The sequence below is a fragment of the Oncorhynchus clarkii genome, chromosome 2 (assembly GCF_045791955.1).
Source record: "Oncorhynchus clarkii lewisi isolate Uvic-CL-2024 chromosome 2, UVic_Ocla_1.0, whole genome shotgun sequence".
Classification (NCBI taxonomy): Eukaryota; Metazoa; Chordata; class Actinopteri; order Salmoniformes; family Salmonidae; genus Oncorhynchus; species Oncorhynchus clarkii.
In genome coordinates this window covers 11,499,831-11,519,777 of record NC_092148.1, presented here as the reverse complement: position 1 = coordinate 11,519,777, position 19,947 = coordinate 11,499,831, and the positions used below count along the sequence as shown (strand labels likewise).

Genomic DNA, 19,947 nt, shown 5'->3' with positions numbered 1-19,947 from the left:
AATTTGTCTTTCTGTGATTCCTTGTGTCCTATCTCCTCACCCCTCAAATGTATTTGAGGAGAAGGCCCAAGGTTCCTCTAGGGCATTCTACCCGTTTCATTGTATTTTTAGTGACACTTCACAGGTGGTCCGAAATCCCCAGTTAATTTACTCTAGCGCCCCCAAGCGTTCTTTCAATGTTTTTTCTTATACGAGCCAGTCTGCGTCACTTGCAAATCCCCTTTTCTCTAAAATTATATTGACGTTTGTTAGTACATCAACACTATGTAACTCTTTGAAGTATATTTTACTTAAATGTAAATAACTTATGTAGAATAAATTAAACCATATTTACGTGTATATCGGTAAAATAAAATGACCAAGTTATGTCATAACTATTATACACAGACGTCTACAACCACTATGAGCTTTGAACCAATATACCTTATGTGGAAAGAAATAACGAAACCCTATTGATCATATTGCCATGCGCTCGTTACTGGTGTCTTGAATGTACGAATTGAGATGCCAGTGGCAAGGCTTCTCAAACTAATCCTAGTTATATGCTACTTTATATTAAAACAATGTAAACGAAATAGGCTATTCATACTATTGCTTCCAATAAAGTAGCCTAATGCCCCACGTCAGAGGCGAGTACTTTTGAGCTATGTGCGTGTAATAGCCTAATAACGGTGCTCTGAGCTACAATATTCTCTGCTCTTCCTCCATCTTTATGCGGCCAATCAATGAATGGATGTGTGTTACTTGCTGGCTCTCACAGGGACCAACCCGGTTGCCTCACCGTTGATCAATTCTCTTCAGGCGCTGCAAAGATGCAGTGATCTCCTCATATTGGGATGAGTTTCTTGGAACGCTCCACTCTTGATCTTGGGCGTAATTTGACAAAATGTAGGAATTGAGCATACCTATGTTAAATAGATTCAGGTCCTTTTCATGGACTGTCGGTTTTAGATTAATGCTGTGAAGTTAGTCTCGTGTACCTGAAAGTGATCTATCCGAATGTTAAGTACAGATTAGTGGGCGCCACTGAGGTGTATAAATGAACGGTGAGCGCGCTTTCATTGTTGACGCTCACCAACGTGCGCGCACTTGCCAACGTCAAGTTTCCGCCCTCTTCCCTTGCTGGCCAATCACTTTTCTTCCCCATCTACTTCATTCTTCCGGTATTATGGCCGTTTGCAGTGTAAGGGACAACGAGTGTGAAATGTTATGATTGTGGAAAGTTTTCGGTGAAACCGGTGGATTAAGGATGCTCGTGACCGTGATGTTACGGTTTCCCGTCTGTCGGCCGTCAGTTCGGGCAGTGCTTCACTGTCAGAGGCGCTTTAGCAAGGTGTGCAACCTTATTAAACCGTTTTCTGTTATGAAATGTAGCTGTACTGGCCTGCTGAGTACAATATCATTGGGTTGTGTAGCCAGCCAAATCAGTGGTGTAGCATTGTCCTATGACCGCTCATGTACATAGGTGTGGGCGTGTCCTCTGACAAACCATTGGATGGATCTATGAATAGCCCTGAGAGTGTTCTGACGGCCAAACCAGACTGCGCTGTAAACTGTCATGTCATTTGTGTCTTTGTGTGACCACAAGGTTATAATTTTTTTTTAGGGGTGTTTGGTGGGAGGGGACAGTTCTCAATTAAGCATATTATTGGGTTCTCTCTCTCTCTCTGAAATATGCAACTACTAATGTATGTATGATCATAATACCATACATTTTGTTATGAATGCCATATTGTGTGAAGATTTGATTTAAAACGATTACATGGTAATAATATGATCCCCTTGTCTGTATTGTTGTTGTTCATATTGACCCCTGTGCTCTCTTGTTTCCTAATTTCTTCCCCTCTGCCTTTAGATACAGGCATCCCCTGCTCTGTCTGAGCGTGTGCGGGTGTTTGAGTCTCTCAGAGAGAGGCAGGGACAGCAGAGGACAAGCGGCACCACGAAACAGGCCTTCAGCGTCCGATTGGCTGATGGCAGGACGATGGATGGCACCACAGGCGTGACCACGCCGTCAATCATCGCTCAAAACGCACGGTTAGCCTCTCAGATGTGTGTGTTATTCAGAATCCTAAAAGTCAGGGAAGGGTTATACCCAGTGCTTGACTTGGAATTCAATAGGTGCTGGTACTTATTTTGAGTTCCGGTACTGTTTTATATTTAGGTAAAGGAACACTGAAATCCTTTTGAGCTAATATTCTATAAGAGGTGCAGGAACTCAAGCAGCAGAAATGTTGAGGTGCTGGTACTCTGCTCCATTGAGCTACTGTCCAATTCAAGCACTGTGTATCCCTCAGAACACGTGTCGTGTTTAGACAGGTAGCCCAATTCTCTTATATTTTTTCGCTATTTGGTCCTTTGATTCATCAGATCTTTTCACATCAGGTCGTTTTCAGAGCTGGTCTGATTGGTCAAAAGACCAATTAGTGGAAAAAAATATCAGAATTGGGCTGCCTGTCTAAATGCAGCCTTAGTATCTCCCTGCAGAGTCCTACAGGCCTATCTCAGTCCCTGGGACACATAGGTGTCCCATCTCTTTGCTTTCAGATTGGAATTAGGTGAAATTGGATAGGTGTAAGCAAACATATTGACATTGTCTCTAACCCTCCAACACTCCATGTCTGCAGTGTGAAAGGTGCTCTGGTCTGCAGGGTGAATGGAGAGCTGTGGGAGCTGCTTCGCCCCCTGGAGGCTGACTGTGAACTACAGCTGCTAGGCTTCAACACCACAGAGGGCAAACAGGTACTTAATAAGGACATTCTCATTCATCTAACCCAATAGAATATGTTACATGTAGAGCAGTCAGAGGCAGAGATTGACCTCTTCTCTATCTTATCCACTCTCGCTCATCTCTTTCATTTTCTCAATTTCTCCCCCAGGCGGTGTGGAGGACAGGAGCGTGTGTTGTGGGGTGGGTGTTAGAGAGGGTGTTTGGGGTGGATGTGTGCAGAGAGGGTGTGTCAGAGTCCGGCCTCTACTGTGACCACCTCCCGGAGAACAGGTAAGATATTTCCCTCTCTTTGTAATATAATATATGCCATTTTGCAGATGCTTTTATCCAAAGCAACTTAGTCATGACATTTTACCCCACTAACCATCCCCTCATCTTTTGGCACCCCTTTAAGACAGAAAAGCTGCTTGGAGGGAGGGAGGGAGGGAGGGAGGGAAGGATGCATTTGTTCTCTAACAGAGCCCCTGGGAGCAGCTATCATGTAAATGGGATATTTTTTTATTTATTTTAATACATTTGCTAAAATGTCTTAAACTGTTTTTGCTTTGTCATTATGGGTCTTGTGGATAGATTGAGGGGGGGGGGGGGGATTGAATCCATTTTAGAATAAGGCTGTAACGTAGCAAAATGTAGAAGTTGAGTGGTTTGAATACTTTCCGAATGCACTGTATACACAGAGAAACAGTACTTACCCCTGGTCTCTCTCCCAGTGCCCTGTCCCTAGCTGAGCTAGAGGAGAGATGTAAGGAGGCCGCTGGCCAGAAGCTTCCTCTCTCCAGACTGGAGCTGAACAGGCAGGAAGTTACAGAGCTCTTCCAGGTCAGAGGTCATTGGTTTGTCTGTCATTGGGTGCATCTGAAATGGCATCCTATTTCTTATGTAGTTCCCTATATAGGGAATAGCGTGCCATTTAGGACATAGCCATTGTGGTTGGAAACCGGCATTTGGCTCAATACCAGTACTATTTTGGATCTTACCTGCACTAAATGTATTTGGCTTAGAGTGTTTGGTTAGTCGTGTAATGACGCAGGGATAGTATGAAGTTGGTACTGTCGTGGAATAATCAGAATTAGTTGGTAACATAGGTAAGATGTTTTATATTCATCATATGTTTGTAAGTTACTTCTCATCAGAATGTTATGTTTGTATAATACTGTGGCGGGGTTGCAGTATCTGTTCTATGTCAAGACTAAGTTGCATGGGCCGCAGAGAGGGGAGAGGTCAAAGTGTCATCATGTCTAAACATATCTTTTGCTCCACTGTGTCTGTGTGCCAGTCCCTACTTTTCCCATCGGGGAAAGGAGGATGGCAGTGTCTGGAATCATTCTATCCTCTCCGTGAGCTTGTCCAGGATTGGTTGTATTTAGAGTTGGTTGTATCTAAATGACAATTTGATATATGCCTGTTGATATGGAGGATTGGTTTATGGTTCTGGGGCTTGAGTAAGGAGACAAAGCTGAACGATGAATTATTCCGATGCTGTCTTATCCTGTGTGTGTCTTTGCTATAAAGGACCTCATTTGAAATGTGGAAGGGGCTCTCAGATAATTCATTGAGAGACACTGAATTTATCTGAGAGTCACAGGATTGTGATAGAGCTGATATAATTAAAGATGGACTTTGATAACTAACTCTGACTTGTGTGTGGTTTGCTCCCATGATTTGGTAGATAGAGGAAATTTCCACGACAGTACAGAATGAGACATTTGATGGCATTACGGTTATGGCCCACAGTATTCTAGAATGTAGGTGTGTTGCTTTGCTCCCACCTGTAGCAGCTTGTGGAATTGACTGTTTACATGTGTTGTCTTTAACCTCTGTAATGGTCATCTAGGAATGTCTGTAATTCAAGGGGTGTGGCCGTGATACACTAGTGTGTATGTGTACTAACTGATTTTGTTCTGTCATCTAGGACAATGCTCTGAGACTCCAGTTGATTGAAGAACAGATGAGTGGTCCTACTGTCACAGTCTACAGGTTTGTTGTTCAACATCTCACAGCCTGATACAACACACACACCACATGGTAATGCTACAGTCATGGTCTGTTTTTAAGGAGAAATGACTGTATACTAGGATGATATGTCCATCTCTTCCTGTTCCGTGTGTGGGTCAGGTGTGGAGACAGCATAGGAGTCTGCAATGGTCCTCTCCTCCCTAACACTGGTCTCCTCAAGGTCTTCAAGATGCTGCAGGTATGTGTGTGTGTGTGTGTGTGTGTGTGTGTGTGTGTGTCAACCTGCCTGCATATCAGTTCAGTGAGGAATATACAGTTCTTGCCTTCTTCTCATGACATCTAAACTACACTGGGTATAAAAATTGAATGTACAGGATAAAAAAACAACAGTAAAATGGGTTTCCATCGCATCTTCATCTCTACTGATGGTTTTGTCACAAACCATGTTGAGTTATGTAGCGAATGTTCTCACTCTGGTCCGGGCATGTGTGCTGTAGCCAACAGCTGGCACATAGTGTGGGTATAGCCTACATGATGAGATTATTATATTTGTCAAAAGGCAGCCAAGCATCAGACCCTTGATACAGTATTTGGAAAGGAGCATCAAGCTCATCACCTTGTGTTTTCACCACCCTGAAGTTCATAACTTGTTTAATCTGTACTCTAATAAACTGCATGCTTTCCTGACGTGTCGTAGTGGGAGGACCACACAGACATGTCATCGCGTGACTCCAAGTTTACTTCGTTGTGATGGTTGTTATATAAATATTTGCTCATAAAAGCATTTCCACCGCCATTTTAATTTTAGACACTAAATGATCCCACCTTGTCTAGCATATTTTGTCTACATTTGGAAAGTTTACTGACAAATTTGCTGTTTCCATCCATCCTGTCATGACTTTTTTTTAATCCAACATGTACTTTACTCACATAAAAAGGTTGGATGGAAACCTGGTTACTGTTTAACTCATAACATGGGCTGCGACATTACCATGCAATATAGCCATTAACTCTGACCTCTTCCTGATACTAATGTGTACTGGGACTGCACAGGTCACACTGGAAATTCCTTACTGGTAAATGACAATCACTTGGCAGTCACTAGCCAGTTAAATGACGCACTGGAGACTAACAAGTCAGAACAACATGTCACACGGAAGACAAGCAAAACAAAACGCTGCTTGTTTTTTTCCTAGAACCATTAGAACTGTAGCTTGGTAGCCCGTGATACCAACAATGGCCTATTTGCTGGTGCTGAGCAATTAGTGCTTGAGGTCTGTTCAGTTTCGGTTTGATCTGGTTTATCTCTAGAGAAACTGCGTATCGAGCTCACAGAAAAATTAATGAACTAAATCAAATTCAAATAATTGAACTGACGTTGGTCAATTAGTTGTTTTAAAAACCAACATTTCGGTTAATCGCTCAGCACTACTGTTTGCTTTCAAAGTGGAATTTCCATAATGGTATTGTACTGGTCAGAATGGAATTTCCACTTTCCACGCTGGGAGAGCAATAGCCACAGGATATTGTGATTGTCAGTGACCAGTTTCCTGCCCCCGCCAAGTCAAATCCTGTCAATCTTTATTGTCCCAAGGGGAAACGCAGCCCCTGCCCATTATCTGTAGAGCAGTGGTTCCAAAATGGTGGCTTGGAACCACTGCTCTACAGATAATGGGCAGGGGCTGTGTTTCTCCTTGGGACAATAAAGATTGACAGGATTTGACTCACTACCTACCGGTCAAACGTTTGGACACACCTAATCATTCAAGTGTTTTTCTTTATTTGTACTATTTTCTACATTGTTGAATAATAGTGAAGACATCAACACTGAAATAACACATGGAATCATGTAGTAACCAAAAAAGTGTTTAACAAATCAAAATCTATTTTATATTTGAGATTCTTCAAAGTAGCCACCCTTTTGCTTTGATGACAGCTTTGCACACTCTTGGCATTATCTCAACCAGCTTTAGGAGGTAGTCACCTGGAATGCATTTCAATTAACAGGTGTACCGCCTTAGTGCAGTCGCAAAAACCATCAAGCTCTATGATAAAACTGGCTCTCATGAGGACCCACACAATAATGGAAGAGGATAAGTTCATTAGAGTTAACTGCACATCAGATTGCAGCCCAAATTAATGCTTCACAGAGTTCAAGTAACAGACACATCTCAACATCAACTGTTCAGAGGAGACTGTGTGAATCAGGCCTTCATGGTCACATTGCTGCAAAGAAACCACTACTAAAGGACACAGATAAGAAGAAGAGACTTGATTGGGCGAAGAAACATGAGCAATGGACATGAGACTGGTGGAAATCTGTCATTTTGTCTAATGAGTTGAAATTTGAGATTTTTGGTTCCAACCGCCTTGTCTTTGTGAGACACAGTGTAGGTGAACGGATGATCTCCGCATGTGTGGTTCCCACCTTGAAGCACGGAGGAGGAGGTGTGGGTGTGCTTTGCTGGTGACAGTCTGTGATTTATTTAGAATTCAAGGCACACTTAACCAGCATGGCTACCACTGCATTCTGCAGCGATACGTCATCCCATCTGGTTTGGTTTGGGCTTGGTGGGGCTATCATTTTGTTTATCAACAGGACAATGACCCAAAACACACCTCCAGGCTGTTTAAGGGCTATTTTACCAAGAAGGAGAGTGATGGAGTGCTGCATCAGATGACCTGGCCTCCACAATCACCCAACCTCAACCCAATTGAGATGGTTTGGGATGAGTTGGACCGCTAAGTGAAGGAAAAGCAGCCAACAAGTGCTCAGCATATGTGGGAACTCCTTCAAGACTGTTGGAAAAGCATTCCAGATGAAGCTGGTTGAGAGAATGCCAAGCATGTGCAAAGCTGTCATCAAGGCAAAGGGTGGCTACTAAAATATTAAATATATTTTGATTTGTTTAACACTGTTTTGGTTACTACATGATTCCATATGTGTTATTTTATAGTTTTGATGTCTTCACTATTATTCTACAATGTAGAAAATAGTACAAATAAAGAAAAACCCTTGAATGAGTAAGTGTCAACTCTTGACTGGTACTGTATATATTGGACACCTACTCATTTATTCAAGGGTTTTTCTTTATTTTTACTATATATACTCTATATACTGAACAAAATATAAACGCAACAATTTTAAAGATTTTACTGAGTTATAGTTCATATAAGGAAATCATTCAATTGAAATAAATTCATTAGGCCCTAATCTATGTTTTTCACATGACTGGGAATACAGATATGCATCTGTTGGTCACAGATACCGTAAACTACCATTTGCCTCATGCAGCGCGACACATCTCCTTCGCATAGAGTTGATCTCGTCAGGGTATCTCTGTGCATTAAAATTAAAAAACTTACTGCCAAATTCTCTAAAACGACGGCTTATGGTAGAGATATTAACATGACATTTTCTGGCCACAGCTCTGGTGGACATTCCTGCAGTCAGCATGTCAATTGCACGCTCCCTATAAAACCTGAGACATCTGTGGCTTTGTGTTGTGCGACACAACGCACATTTTAGAGTGGCCTTTTATTGACCACAGCACAAGGTGCACCTGTGTAATGATCATGCTGTTTAATCAGTTTCCATCCACCTGCCACACCTGTCAGATGGATAGATTATCTTGGCAAAGGAGAAATGCTCACTAACAGTGATGTAAAAAAATTTGTTCACAAAATTGGAGAGAAATAAGCTTTTTATGCGTATGGAACATTTCAGGGATCTTTTATTTCAGCTCATGAAACATGGGCATGTTGCCTTTTATATTTTGGTTCAGTATATTTCTCTTTTCTGCTACTCTCTCTTTCTCTGTCACACTCTGTCTTGTCTGTCCCCCCTTTTTCTGTTCAGGTGTCTCCCGTAACGTTGACCAATCCTGTTGGCACGTCAGGCGTGATGCGTGTGATGGGTGTGGCCTTCCCAGGAGAGAGGGAGAGGGAGGAGTGGGAGAGGGAACAGGAGGAGACACGGAAGAGGGACCACAGACGCATCGGCAAGGTGAGGTGGACGAGGAGCGGGAAGAAAAAAGATCTAGGCCCAATAAGCATAGATATATAAACAACCGGAGACAGGTTGTCATTGGCATGGCAGAGCTACTGTAGCTAGCGGAGTAGTGTAGAAACTATTGCTAACAAACTAACCTATTTTAGCAGGCTAGCTTAGCATCTTGGCTAACTGAGAGGCAAGTGCGACGGTGTCTCAAATGGAGCGTATACTGATATGGGGGAGGTGTGTTTTGCCTCCAGGACCAGGAGCTGTTCTTCTTTAATGACGTCAGTCCTGGAAGCTGCTTCTTCCTGCCTAAAGGAGCTCACATCTACAACACACTCGCTGACTTTATCAAGGTAACACACGCGCACACACAGACGCATCACAATTTTTATGCTTGAAATGTTAGTCTATTTTATATCAATAAAAACACACAAATGTGTGTTTACACACTTACACACAAATGTACTATACTTACCAATCCTATCTTACTAGCTACTGCTTCTACAAAATAGATCAGATATTCACAGGAAGCCTATTTATTTCTGCAGCCAACTCCAACACCCCCGGAATGGCTTGTAGTTTCTCCATCAGAAAAATGCCACTGGTCTCCTGGTCCCAGTTTTTCACAAGTTGTCTATCTGTATTTCGTCTATGGGATAGTGTTAAATGCATAAAAATAGAATGGTCAAACCATTAACTTGAATTAGGAGTCCAGTTCTATTCATTCTATTTCTATGCATTTAACACTATCTGACAGATAAACATTGTAAAATAAACTTAATTGGATTGTTGCAAGCAGCACAGTCACCAACACTCTGGATAACATGCAGACAGCCTAACCAGCTCTGCTAGGGTGAGTAAAATGGTCAGAGTGAGGTGTTCTCTCATTTGTGTCTGGAAGTAGCTAGCAAGTTAGCCAACTTTAGCCAGTTGGGTGATTAACTGCTGTTGTGAGGTCAGAACGCTCGATCAACCCTACTCCTCGGTCAGGGCGTCCAGTGTGTGCTCTGAAAGCTCCTAGAGCGGAGCACTCTGAATTTACGAATGGAGAATCTGACAACACTCTGAATTGACGAACGCCCAGAGCGCTCTCTGAGCACACTCTGGAACTCCAGAGTGAATTTATTAACACCCCCTTAGTATTTTATATGATTTTAGAATAGAATGGCCACAACAATCAGCAAAGTACCCTTCCATGTACACACACAGCCACTAATTCAAACATCTTTACCATGACGGTGACCTCAGGACACTCCTGTTGTAGTCAGGAAATCACCCCAATTACTACACTGTGACTGTCCGTTTTCCAAATAACCCTGGATGACACACGCACAGAGAAGAAATGTGTCTGTAATAATTAAGTTGTTACATCTCTGTTCCTCCCTTTCTCTCCACCCCCCCCCCCCCCAGACTGAGTACAGGAGGCGTGGCTTCCATGAGGTTGTGACCCCTACTCTATACAGCACTGCACTGTGGGAGCGTTCGGGACACTGGGAACACTACAGTGAAAACATGTTTACTGTGACCGGTGACACACACACCTATGCACTCAAACCCATGAACTGTCCAGCACACTGGTGAGAACACACACACCTCTACATTCTGTCTTACTCTGCCCCACACACTGTTCAGGACTTCTCAATAACAGCTCTCTCTGTTCCAGTCTGATGTTTGAGCAGCGTGTAAGGTCATGGAGGGAGCTCCCGTTGCGTTGGGCCGATTTCGGGGCACTGCATCGGAACGAGCTGTCCGGCGCTCTGGGTGGTCTCACCCGGGTCCGCAGGTTCTGCCAGGACGACGCACACATCTTCTGCACTCCCGAACAGGTGCACACACACCTGATTCCTGTCATTTGAACCTTTTAGGATATTTGTCTCACATTTTCCACCCTGGAATTCCTAGGACAGCAGACAGTGGGAGAAAGTGTGATTGTATCCCTGACTCCCCCAATGATTCCCTTATCCCATTAAACCACACGCACACTTGCGCTTATACACACACTGATTCACATGATATTGTGAGGTTTGTTTTCCACTTTGGCTAATCCAATCACTGGAGCAGTCAATACATCAACTGTTCCTCCTCACTCATCTCTGTTAACCCTTAACCCCTGGACTCATCTCTAAGTTAACCCTTAACCCCGAAAGCCCTGGACTCTCCAGTTTCACATCTGTTTATTTATACTGTCTTTTACAATGTTGCATTTACTTTCTCTATTCTGTCTCCATCGCTCTGTCCTCCTTTTCTGGCTGTACTCCTGCCCCCCAATCCCTTCCTGTACCCCCACCCCCCCACACACTCTCTCTCTGTCAGTTGGAGGAGGAGATCATAGCGTGTTTGGACTTTGTGAGGAGTGTGTATCGAGTATTTGGATTCTCCTTCCACTGTCTCCTCTCCACCCGACCTACACCCTGCCTGGGGGAGCCTGAACTGTGGGACCACGCTGAGCAGGTACACACACCACACCACACACACACACACAACATACAGACAGATGTACACGCACAGAGCCAGCTGTGTAAATGTGTTTACTGTCCAACAAGTGATGTCTATAAATCCCAGCACATAGCCTCTATTGTAATCATAATGACATCACGTAATGAGGGACACTTATCCAATCAGTGTTGATATATGGCCATGTGGATGTGACGAACTCAAAGCCCTGTCTGTTCTGTGGCTGCTGTCTATGCCCCCTGCCTCTTCCTCTGTGGAGTAAAGCTCAGGAAATTAACACAGAGAGGAGAAGCTCAATGAAGAAAGGAGATCCTTTCTTTCCATTTTACTCTTTCCTACTTTCTTTCACTCACCTCCCTCTTGTCCCCCTCACTCTCCTCTCTCTCTACCTCTCTCTGTCTCTTTCTCTCTGAGCAGCAGTTGGAGAGGAGTCTGCAGCAGTTTGGAGAGCGCTGGCAGTTCAACCCAGGAGATGGAGCGTTCTACGGGCCGAAGGTCAGTTACACAAGACCCTTCTGTCTGAACGTTGTGTAACGCTGCAACCCGCCCTGAACAGAGCCTTGTTATTAACACTCACACACTCCCACATCTTCCTGTTGTCTTAGATTGACATCCAGATCAAGGACGCCATTGGTCGACAGCACCAGTGTGCCACCATCCAATTGGACTTCCAGCTACCAATCAGATTTGACCTGGAGTATGTGGGGTGAGTCACTCATCTATGTCAGTTCAACCTGTGTGTTCTGGGATGTTCCCTGATGCAACTTCTGCTCTTATATAACTAATGGTAGATTTAATTGGGTTGCACATGGCTGGCAACATTATTAGACTGAGGGAATTTAAAGCTAGAATCCTAAGTTGTTGCATCTGTTTTTGGACTTATAAATGAATTTTATATATATATATATATATATATATATAAAATTCATTTATATCTCAGCAAAAAAGAAACATCCCTTTTTCAGGACCCTGTCTTTCAAAGATAATTAGTAAAAAACAGAATAACTTCACAGATCTTTATTGTAAAGGGTTTAAACACTGTTTTCCATGCTTGTTCAATGAACCATAAACAATGAATAAACATGCACCTGTGGAACGGTCATTAAGACACTAACAGCTTACAGGCGGTAGGCAATTAAGGTCACAGTTATGAAAACTTAGGACACTAAGGAGGCCTTTTTACTGACTCTGAAAAACACCAAAAGAAAGATGCTCTGCTCATCTGCGTGAACGTGCCTTAGGCATGCTGCAAGGAAGCATGAGGACTGCAGATGTGGCCAGGGCAATAAATTGCAATGTCCGTACTGTGAGATGCCTAAGACAGCGCTACAGGGAGACAGGACGGACAGCTGATCGTCCTCACAGTGGCAGGCCACGTGTAACAACACCTGCACAGGATCGGTACATCCGAACATCACACCTGTGGGACAGGTACAGGATGGCAACAACAACTGCCCGAGTTACACCAGGAACACACAATCCCTCCATCAGTGCTTAGACTGTCCTCAATAGGCTGAGAGGGGCTGGACTGAGGGCTTGTAGGCCTGTTGTAAGGCAGGTCCTCACCAGACATCACCGGCAACAACATCGCCTATGGGCACAAACTCACCGTCGCTGGACCAGGAAAAAAGTGCTCTTCACTGACGAGTTGCGGTTTTGTCTCACCAGGGGTGATGGTCGGATTCGCGTCTAGGGCTATTCCCCCCAGAAATGTCCGGGAACTTGCAGGTGCCTTGGTGGAGGAGTGGGGTAACATCTCACAGCAAGAACTGGCAAATCTGGTACAGTCCATGAGGAGGAGATGCACTGCAGTACTTAATGCAGCTGGTGGCCACACCAGATACTTACTGTTACTTTTGATTTTGACACCCCACTTTGTTCAGGGACACATTATTCAATTTCTGTTAGTCACATGTCTGTGGAACTTGTTCATTTTCTCTGTTGTTGAATCATGTTATGTTCATACAAATATTTACACATGTTAAGTTTACTAGAAATAAACGCAGTTGACAGTGAGAGGATGTTTATTTTTTTGCTGAGTGTTTATACATACATACAGTTGAAGTTGGAAGTTTACATACACTTAGGTTAGAGTCATTAAAACTAGTTTTTCAACCTCTCCACAAATTTCTGGTTAACAAACTATAGTTTTGGCAAGTCAGTTAGGACATCTACGTTGTGCATGACACAAGTAATTTTTCCAACAATTGTTTACAGACAGATTATTTCACTTATAATTCACTGTATCACAATTCCAGTGGGTCAGAAGTTTACATACACTAAGTTGACTGTCCTTTAAACAGCTTGGAACATTCCAGAGAATTATGTCATGGCTTTAGAAGCTTCTAATTTAAATCATTTGAGTCAATTGGAGGTGCACCTGTGGATGTATTTCAAGGCCTTCCTTCAAACTCAGTGCCTCTTTACTTGACATCATGGGAAAATCAAATGAATTCAGCTAACAACTCAGATTTTTTTTTTTTGTTCACCTCCACAAGTTTGATTTATCCTTGGGAGCAATTTCCAAATGCCTGAAGGTACCACATTCATCTGTACAAACAATAGTACGCAAGTATAAACACCATGGGACCACACAGCCGTCATACCGCTCAGGAAGGAGACGAGTTCTGTCTCCTAGAGATGAACGTACTTTGGTGCGAAAAGTGCAAATCAATCGCAGAACAACAGCAAAGGACCTTGTGAAGATGCTGGAGGAAATGGGTACAAAATTGTCACATTGTAGGATTTTTTATGAATTTATTTGCAAATTATGGTGGAAAATAAGTATTTGGTCAATAACAAAAGTTTATCTCAATACTTTGTTATATACCCTTTGTTGGCAATGACAGAGGTCAAACGTTTTCTGTAGGTCTTCACTAGGTTTTCACACACTGTTGCTGGTATTTTGGCCCATTCCTCCATGCAGATCTCCTCTAGAGCAGTGATGTTTTGGGGCTGTTGCTGGGCAACATGGACTTTCAACTCCCTCCAAAGATTTTCTATGGGGTTGAGATCTGGAGACTGGCTAGGCCACTCCAGGATCTTGAAATGCTTCTTACGAAGCCACTCCTTCGTTGCCCGGGCGGTGTGTTTGGGATCATTGTCATGTTGAAAGACCCAGCCACGTTTCATCTTCAATGCCCTTGCTGATGGAAGGAGGTTTTCACTCAAAATCTCACGATACATTCATTCTTTCCTTTACACGGATCAGTCGTCCTGGTCCCTTTGCAGAAAAACAGCCCCAAAGCATGATGTTTCTACCCCCATGCTTCACAGTAGGTATGGTGTTCTTTGGATGCAACTCAGCATTCTTTGTCCTCCAAACACGACGAGTTGAGTTTTTACCAAAAAGTTATATTTTGGTTTCATCTGACCATATGACATTCTCCCAATCTTCTTCTGGATCATCCAAATGCTCTCTAGCAAACTTCAGACGGGCCTGGACATGTACTGGCTTAAGCAGGGGGACACGTCTGGCACTGCAGGATTTGAGTCCCTGGCGGTGTAGTGTGTTACTGATGGTAGGTTTGTTACTTTGGTCCCAGCTCTCTGCAGGTCATTCACTGGGTGTGGTTCTGGGATTTTTGCTCACCGTTCTTGTGATCATTTTGACCCCACGGGGTGAGATCTTGCGTGGAGCCACAGATCGAGGGAGATTATCAGTGGTCTTGTATGTCTTCCATTTCCCAATAATTGCTCCCACAGTTGATTTCTTCAAACCAAGCTGCTTACCTATTGCAGATTCTGTCTTCCCAGCCTGGTGCAGGTCTACAATTTTGTTTCTGGTGTCCTTTGACAGCTCTTTGGTCTTGGCCATAGTGGAGTTTGGAGTGTGACTATTTGAGGTTGTGGACAGGTGTCTTTTATACTGATAACAACTTCAAACGGGTGCTATTAATACAGTGGAGGACAGAGGAGCCTCTTAAAGAAGAAGTTACAGGTCTGTGAGAACCAGAAATCTTGCTTGTTTGTAGGTGACCAAATACTTATTTTCCACCCTAATTTGCAAATAAATAAATAAAAAATCCTACAATGTGATTTTTCTGGATTTTCTTTCTCATTTTGTCTGTCATAGTTGAAGTGTACCTATGATGAAAATTACAGGCCTCATCTTTTTAAGTGGGAGAACTTGCACAATTGGTGGCTGACTAAATACTTTTTTGCCCCACTGTATATTGAAGCAACGTCTTAAGACATCAGTCTTAAAGCTTGGTCGCAAATGGGTCTTCCAAATGGACATCGACCCCAAGCATACTTCCAAAGTTGTGGCAAATGGCTTAAGGACAACAAAGTCAAGGTATTGGAGTGGCCATCACAATGCACTGACCTAAATTCTATAGAAAATTTGTGGGCAGAACTGAAAAAGTGTGTGCGAGCAAGGAGGCCTACAAACCTGACTCAGTTACACCAGCTCTGTCAGGAGGAATGGGACAAAATTTACCCAACTTACTGTGGGAAGCTTGTGGAAGGCTACCCAAAACGTTTGACCCAAGTTAAACAATTTAAAGGCAATGCTACCAACTATTTATTGAGTGGTGATCCTAACTGACCTAAGACAGGGAATTTTTACTAGGATTAAATGTCAGGAATTTTAAAAAATTTGTTTAAATGTATTTGGCTAAGGTGTATGTAAACTTCCAACTTCAACTGTACATACACACACTACCGTTCAAAGGTTTGGGGTCACTTAGAAATGTCCTTGTTTTTGGAAGAAAATAAAAACAATTGTCCATAAAATAACATCAAATTGATCAGAAATAGGGTGTAGAGAGTCATTTACAACATCAACAATTGTAGCTGGAAACGGCTGATTTAAAAAAAATAATAATAATAATGGAATGTCTACATAGATGTACAGAGGCCAATCATCAGCAACCATCACTCCTGTGTTCCAATTGCAAGTTGTGTTAACTAAGTTTATCATTTGAAAAGGCTAATTGATCATTAGAAAACCCTTTTGCAAGTATGCTAGAACAGCTGAAAGCTGTTGTGCTGATTTTAAAGAAGCAATAAAACTGGCCTTCTTTAGACTAGTTGAGTATCTGGAGCATCAGCATTTATGGGTTCGATTACAGCCTCAAAATTGCCAGAAACATAGAGCTTTCTTCTAAAACTCGTCAGTCTATTCTTGTTCTGAGACATGAAGACTATTCCATGTGAGAAATTGCCAAGAAACTGAAGATCTTGTACAACGCTGTGTACTACTCCCTTCACAGAACAGCACAAACTGGCTATAACCAGAATAGAAAGAGGAGTGGGAGGCCCCGGTGCACAACTGAGCAAAAGGACAAGTACATTAGTTACATTACATTAGTGTCTAGTTTGAGAAACAGACACCTCACTAGTCTTCCAACTGGCAGTTTCATTAAATAGTACCTGCAAAACACCAGTCTCAATGTCAGCAGTGAAGTGGAGACTCTGCCTAGAAAGCCAGCATCCCAGAGTTGCAAAGAAAAAGCCATATCTCAGACTGGGCAAAAGAACAGACACTGGACAATGTTTGTAAACAACATAAATAAACACTGTATAGCCTCATAACAAGGTTAAACACATGATGATATAATGGATGGTCAGTCCTTGCATCCATAGCTCTGAATTTCACAGTGGTTACATTTCTCCAGGCTCATCAGCTTTTTACCAAAACAGAGGTGGGGTGTCCGCTTTGTTATTGTAGCTTTAAGACTGAAGTGATCATCTCTACCCCTTTCTCCCAACATCTTTCTCTCTTCCCTCACCCTCTCTCTCCCTTGCTCTCTTTACCCTTTCTCTCGCTCTCAGGGGGGATGGAGAGACCCACAGACCAGTGATGGTCCACAGAGCTGTTCTGGGATCACTGGAACGCATGATCGCTATATTGGCTGAGAATTTTGGGGGGAAATGGTGAGAAGTGTGTCTGTATGTCTGTGATTTGATTAATCTAAAATGATACCGTTTTGGTTCTCGCTCTCTTACCCACATTTCTCTTACTCACTCAGTTTCTCTTTCCTTTCCGTCTCTTTCAGGCCTCTGTGGTTGTCTCCAGCGCAGGTCATGATTATTCCTGTAGGGGGAGGTAGTGAGTCATATGCGCAACAGGTCAGGACTCATTATCAGATCTGTGTCCATATGTATCAAGTGTCTCAGATTTGGAGTGCTGATTTAGGGTCAGTTTTGCATTTTGGATCTCAATTCTTAAGATTAAATGAAAAGGAGGAACCTGGTCCTAGATCAGCACTCCTGCTCTGAGGCTCTGTACTGCAGGCTGAAATCAAACCCCCCCCCAGCACACATCAAAAGCTGTACCCCTCAGTGACTCCAGAGGTCGAAGGCTAATCCAACACTACCCATACACGGTTCATGACTCTGAAAAGGACTTGATTTGAGGTTAATTTTGATCAGGTTTTCGTACATGCCACTACTCACATATCAATATATTCTACAAGTTCCATCTGCCACATGATTAATGAGCCAGCAGCAGGTAAGACCAGACACAGGAGATAACATGGAATATAGACATGTAATGTTTCTGAGGCCTTCATCAGGACACGGCTCCTGTTTCTGTCTTAACTTGTCTTGTAAAAAGTCTGCCAGTCACAACATTGCCAATACATCCTCCTGTATGTAATGCGCATGTAGCCCCAGGGGAGGAGAATATATCAACACTGCTAATCTGGGGTCTGTCAGGATGATACATAGCCAGGTAATACAGCCACCAGTGTCTCGGCCCTCAGGGTGGATTTTAAAAGGTGCCCTCCTCTCTGTTATTCTACCGTAGCCTGCTTCCTGTCTCCTCTACCACCACTGTGAGTGATGTGTGTTTTGCTCTTGTTAAGGTGGTCCGACAGTTCCGCGAGGCTGGCTTCATGGCTGACGCGGATGATGACCAGGGTGCCACCTTAAATAAGAAGATCCGCTCTGCACAGCTGGCCCAGTACAACTACATATTTGGTAAGAGTGCGTGGGTGAACATGGATTAGATTACTGCCACAACTTGTAAACATATTGATTCAATAATTGTTTATTTCTGTGTGTGTGTGTCCAGTGGTAGGTGAGAAGGAGTGTGTGAGTGGCACGGTGAGTGTAAGGACCAGAGGGGGGAAGCAGCTAGGGAGGAGACCGACAGAGGAGGTCCTGGCATCACTCACACACCTACGAGACGCACGGAGCAACCAGGATGACTTCTAACACACACCTGTTGTGGATGAAGAATTGCTCACTGTACTTTTGTAATAAAATATAATAACTTCAATGTTTCAACTCTGCTGGGTGTCTTTTGAACACACCTTTCCTGTGTAACTGTCATTATGGACATGGTCATGTTAATGGGGCTGGTGTGTGTGTAACTGTCATTATGGACATGGTCATGTTAATGGGGCTGGTGTGTGTAACTGTCATTATGGACATGGTCATGTTAATGGGGCTGGTGTGTGTGTGTAACTGTCATTATGGACATGGTCATGTTAATGGGGCTGGTGTGTGTGTAACTGTCATTATGGACATGGTCATGTTAATGGGGCTGGTGTGTGTGTGTAACTGTCATTATGGACATGGTCATGTTAATGGGGCTGGTGTGTGTGTGTGTCATTATGGACATGGTCATGTTAATGGGGCTGGTGTGTGTGTGTGTCATTATGGACATGGTCATGTTAATGGGGCTGGTGTGTGTGTGTGTGTGTGTGTGTCATTATGGACATGGTCATGTTAATGGGGCTGGTGTGTGTGAGTGTGTGTGTAACTGTCATTATGGACATGGTCATGTTAATGCGGCTGGTGTGTGTGTAAGTGTTTCATTGTGCAGCACTGGTTGGAGAGACATCCATTTTAGGAGTCTTATCAGAGTTTTCAGGCAACAGCTGTGATTGGTTGTTAATACTCAAATCAGCTCAGCCCTGTTACGTAAGACTGTCATCACTACCTTTAAAAGACTGGAATAGGAAAGGCAGGATACGCAGGGAGCGTGGGGGGATTTGACTAAAATAGGAGAGGGAGCCCTGTGTTTAGTGGAAACAGGAAAGGCAGAACGAAGGTCGGAAGGTTTGAAGTTTTTCCCTCTTTTTTTAATTGAGAGAGGGAGCGACGGAACGGAAAAGACATGAGTCACAACAGTGACAGGACAGCTAGGAGAGACCGGGAGGGGGGGGGGTCACAGATCAAACACGGACTAGACTGGACAAAGAACCTCTTCAACAAAACGGCTATTGGCCAAAGGCGGCGGTTTCGTGTGCTTAGTTCTACGCGAGCACTTCACTGCCGAGACAGAGAGGGAGGCCGAAAGGAGTTGAATTGGGTTCAGGCCAGGGGGCTTTTGGTGTGTATCGGTCCCTAGAGCCAGACACTAAGTGGGTGACCAGACTGAGCATTACCAGAGGAGGAGAGGTTGGACTTGGCCCCACGTTCCAATCACACAGATTAACGGTCAGGCGATTTAAAAACGGACCAAAAAATGAAGCTTAAATCCAATACGCAGGATAAATGTCTTATATTCCTTGTCCCCCTCTTGAATGACTTTCTTTCTCTGAAATGATTGAAGTCGGGAAGTTGTTTGGTGCTGTAAGTGTTCCACAGTAGTTCCAGAGTGGTGTCATGGACCATTAGTATCAGTGAACATTCCCAAAACCATTAGTTACTGATAACTACAAGCTCATCAGTCGGTCACTCTACCCTCCTCACAGCATTCCTTCCCCCTATCTATCTCGCTCTAATCTCTTTCTCCCTACTCTTTCTCTCACTGTACTCTCTTGTTGCTTTCCCTGAACACACAAAGCAATCCTTCATTTGACAGTTCGAGTCGCACAGAGTTCATTCTGAAATTATTTTTAGCCAGAGG

The 19,947-nt window shown here is 43.4% G+C and overlaps 2 protein-coding genes across 3 annotated transcripts in view; both read left to right on the top strand.

The window, feature by feature from the left end:
- The window catches only part of LOC139421213 (uncharacterized), a 1,124,809-nt gene that overhangs the window by 55,952 nt on the left and 1,048,910 nt on the right, over positions 1-19,947 (top strand). The gene's annotated exons all lie outside the window — the stretch shown is intronic.
- LOC139421200 (threonine--tRNA ligase 1, cytoplasmic-like) lies at positions 1,162-18,490 on the top strand. Of its 2 annotated transcripts, none has more exons than XM_071171858.1 (18): positions 1,162-1,333; positions 1,856-2,037; positions 2,628-2,742; positions 2,880-3,001; positions 3,442-3,550; positions 4,644-4,708; positions 4,847-4,925; positions 8,547-8,693; positions 8,942-9,040; positions 10,098-10,264; positions 10,351-10,513; positions 11,001-11,138; positions 11,559-11,636; positions 11,747-11,847; positions 16,920-17,021; positions 17,144-17,216; positions 17,954-18,068; positions 18,163-18,490. In XM_071171858.1, exons 1-18 carry the CDS (start codon positions 1,250-1,252, stop codon positions 18,303-18,305), a joined length of 2,082 nt encoding a protein of 693 aa, XP_071027959.1. In that variant the 5' UTR covers positions 1,162-1,249; the 3' UTR covers positions 18,306-18,490. The 2 variants fall into 2 exon arrangements, with proteins under 2 accessions (XP_071027959.1, XP_071027948.1); XM_071171847.1 differs by having other exon boundaries at positions 1,166-1,333; positions 1,856-2,052.

Excerpts from the sequence above, each read along its gene's own strand:
- LOC139421200 (XM_071171847.1), top strand. The coding sequence starts at position 1,250 with ATGCTCGTGACCGTGATGTTACGGTTTCCCGTCTGTCGGCCGTCAGTT. Across the intron at positions 1,334-1,855 it reads GTCAGAGGCGCTTTAGCAAG|ATACAGGCATCCCCTGCTCT; the intron begins GTGTGCAACCTT and ends CTCTGCCTTTAG. Across the intron at positions 8,694-8,941 it reads ACCACAGACGCATCGGCAAG|GACCAGGAGCTGTTCTTCTT; the intron begins GTGAGGTGGACG and ends TTTTGCCTCCAG.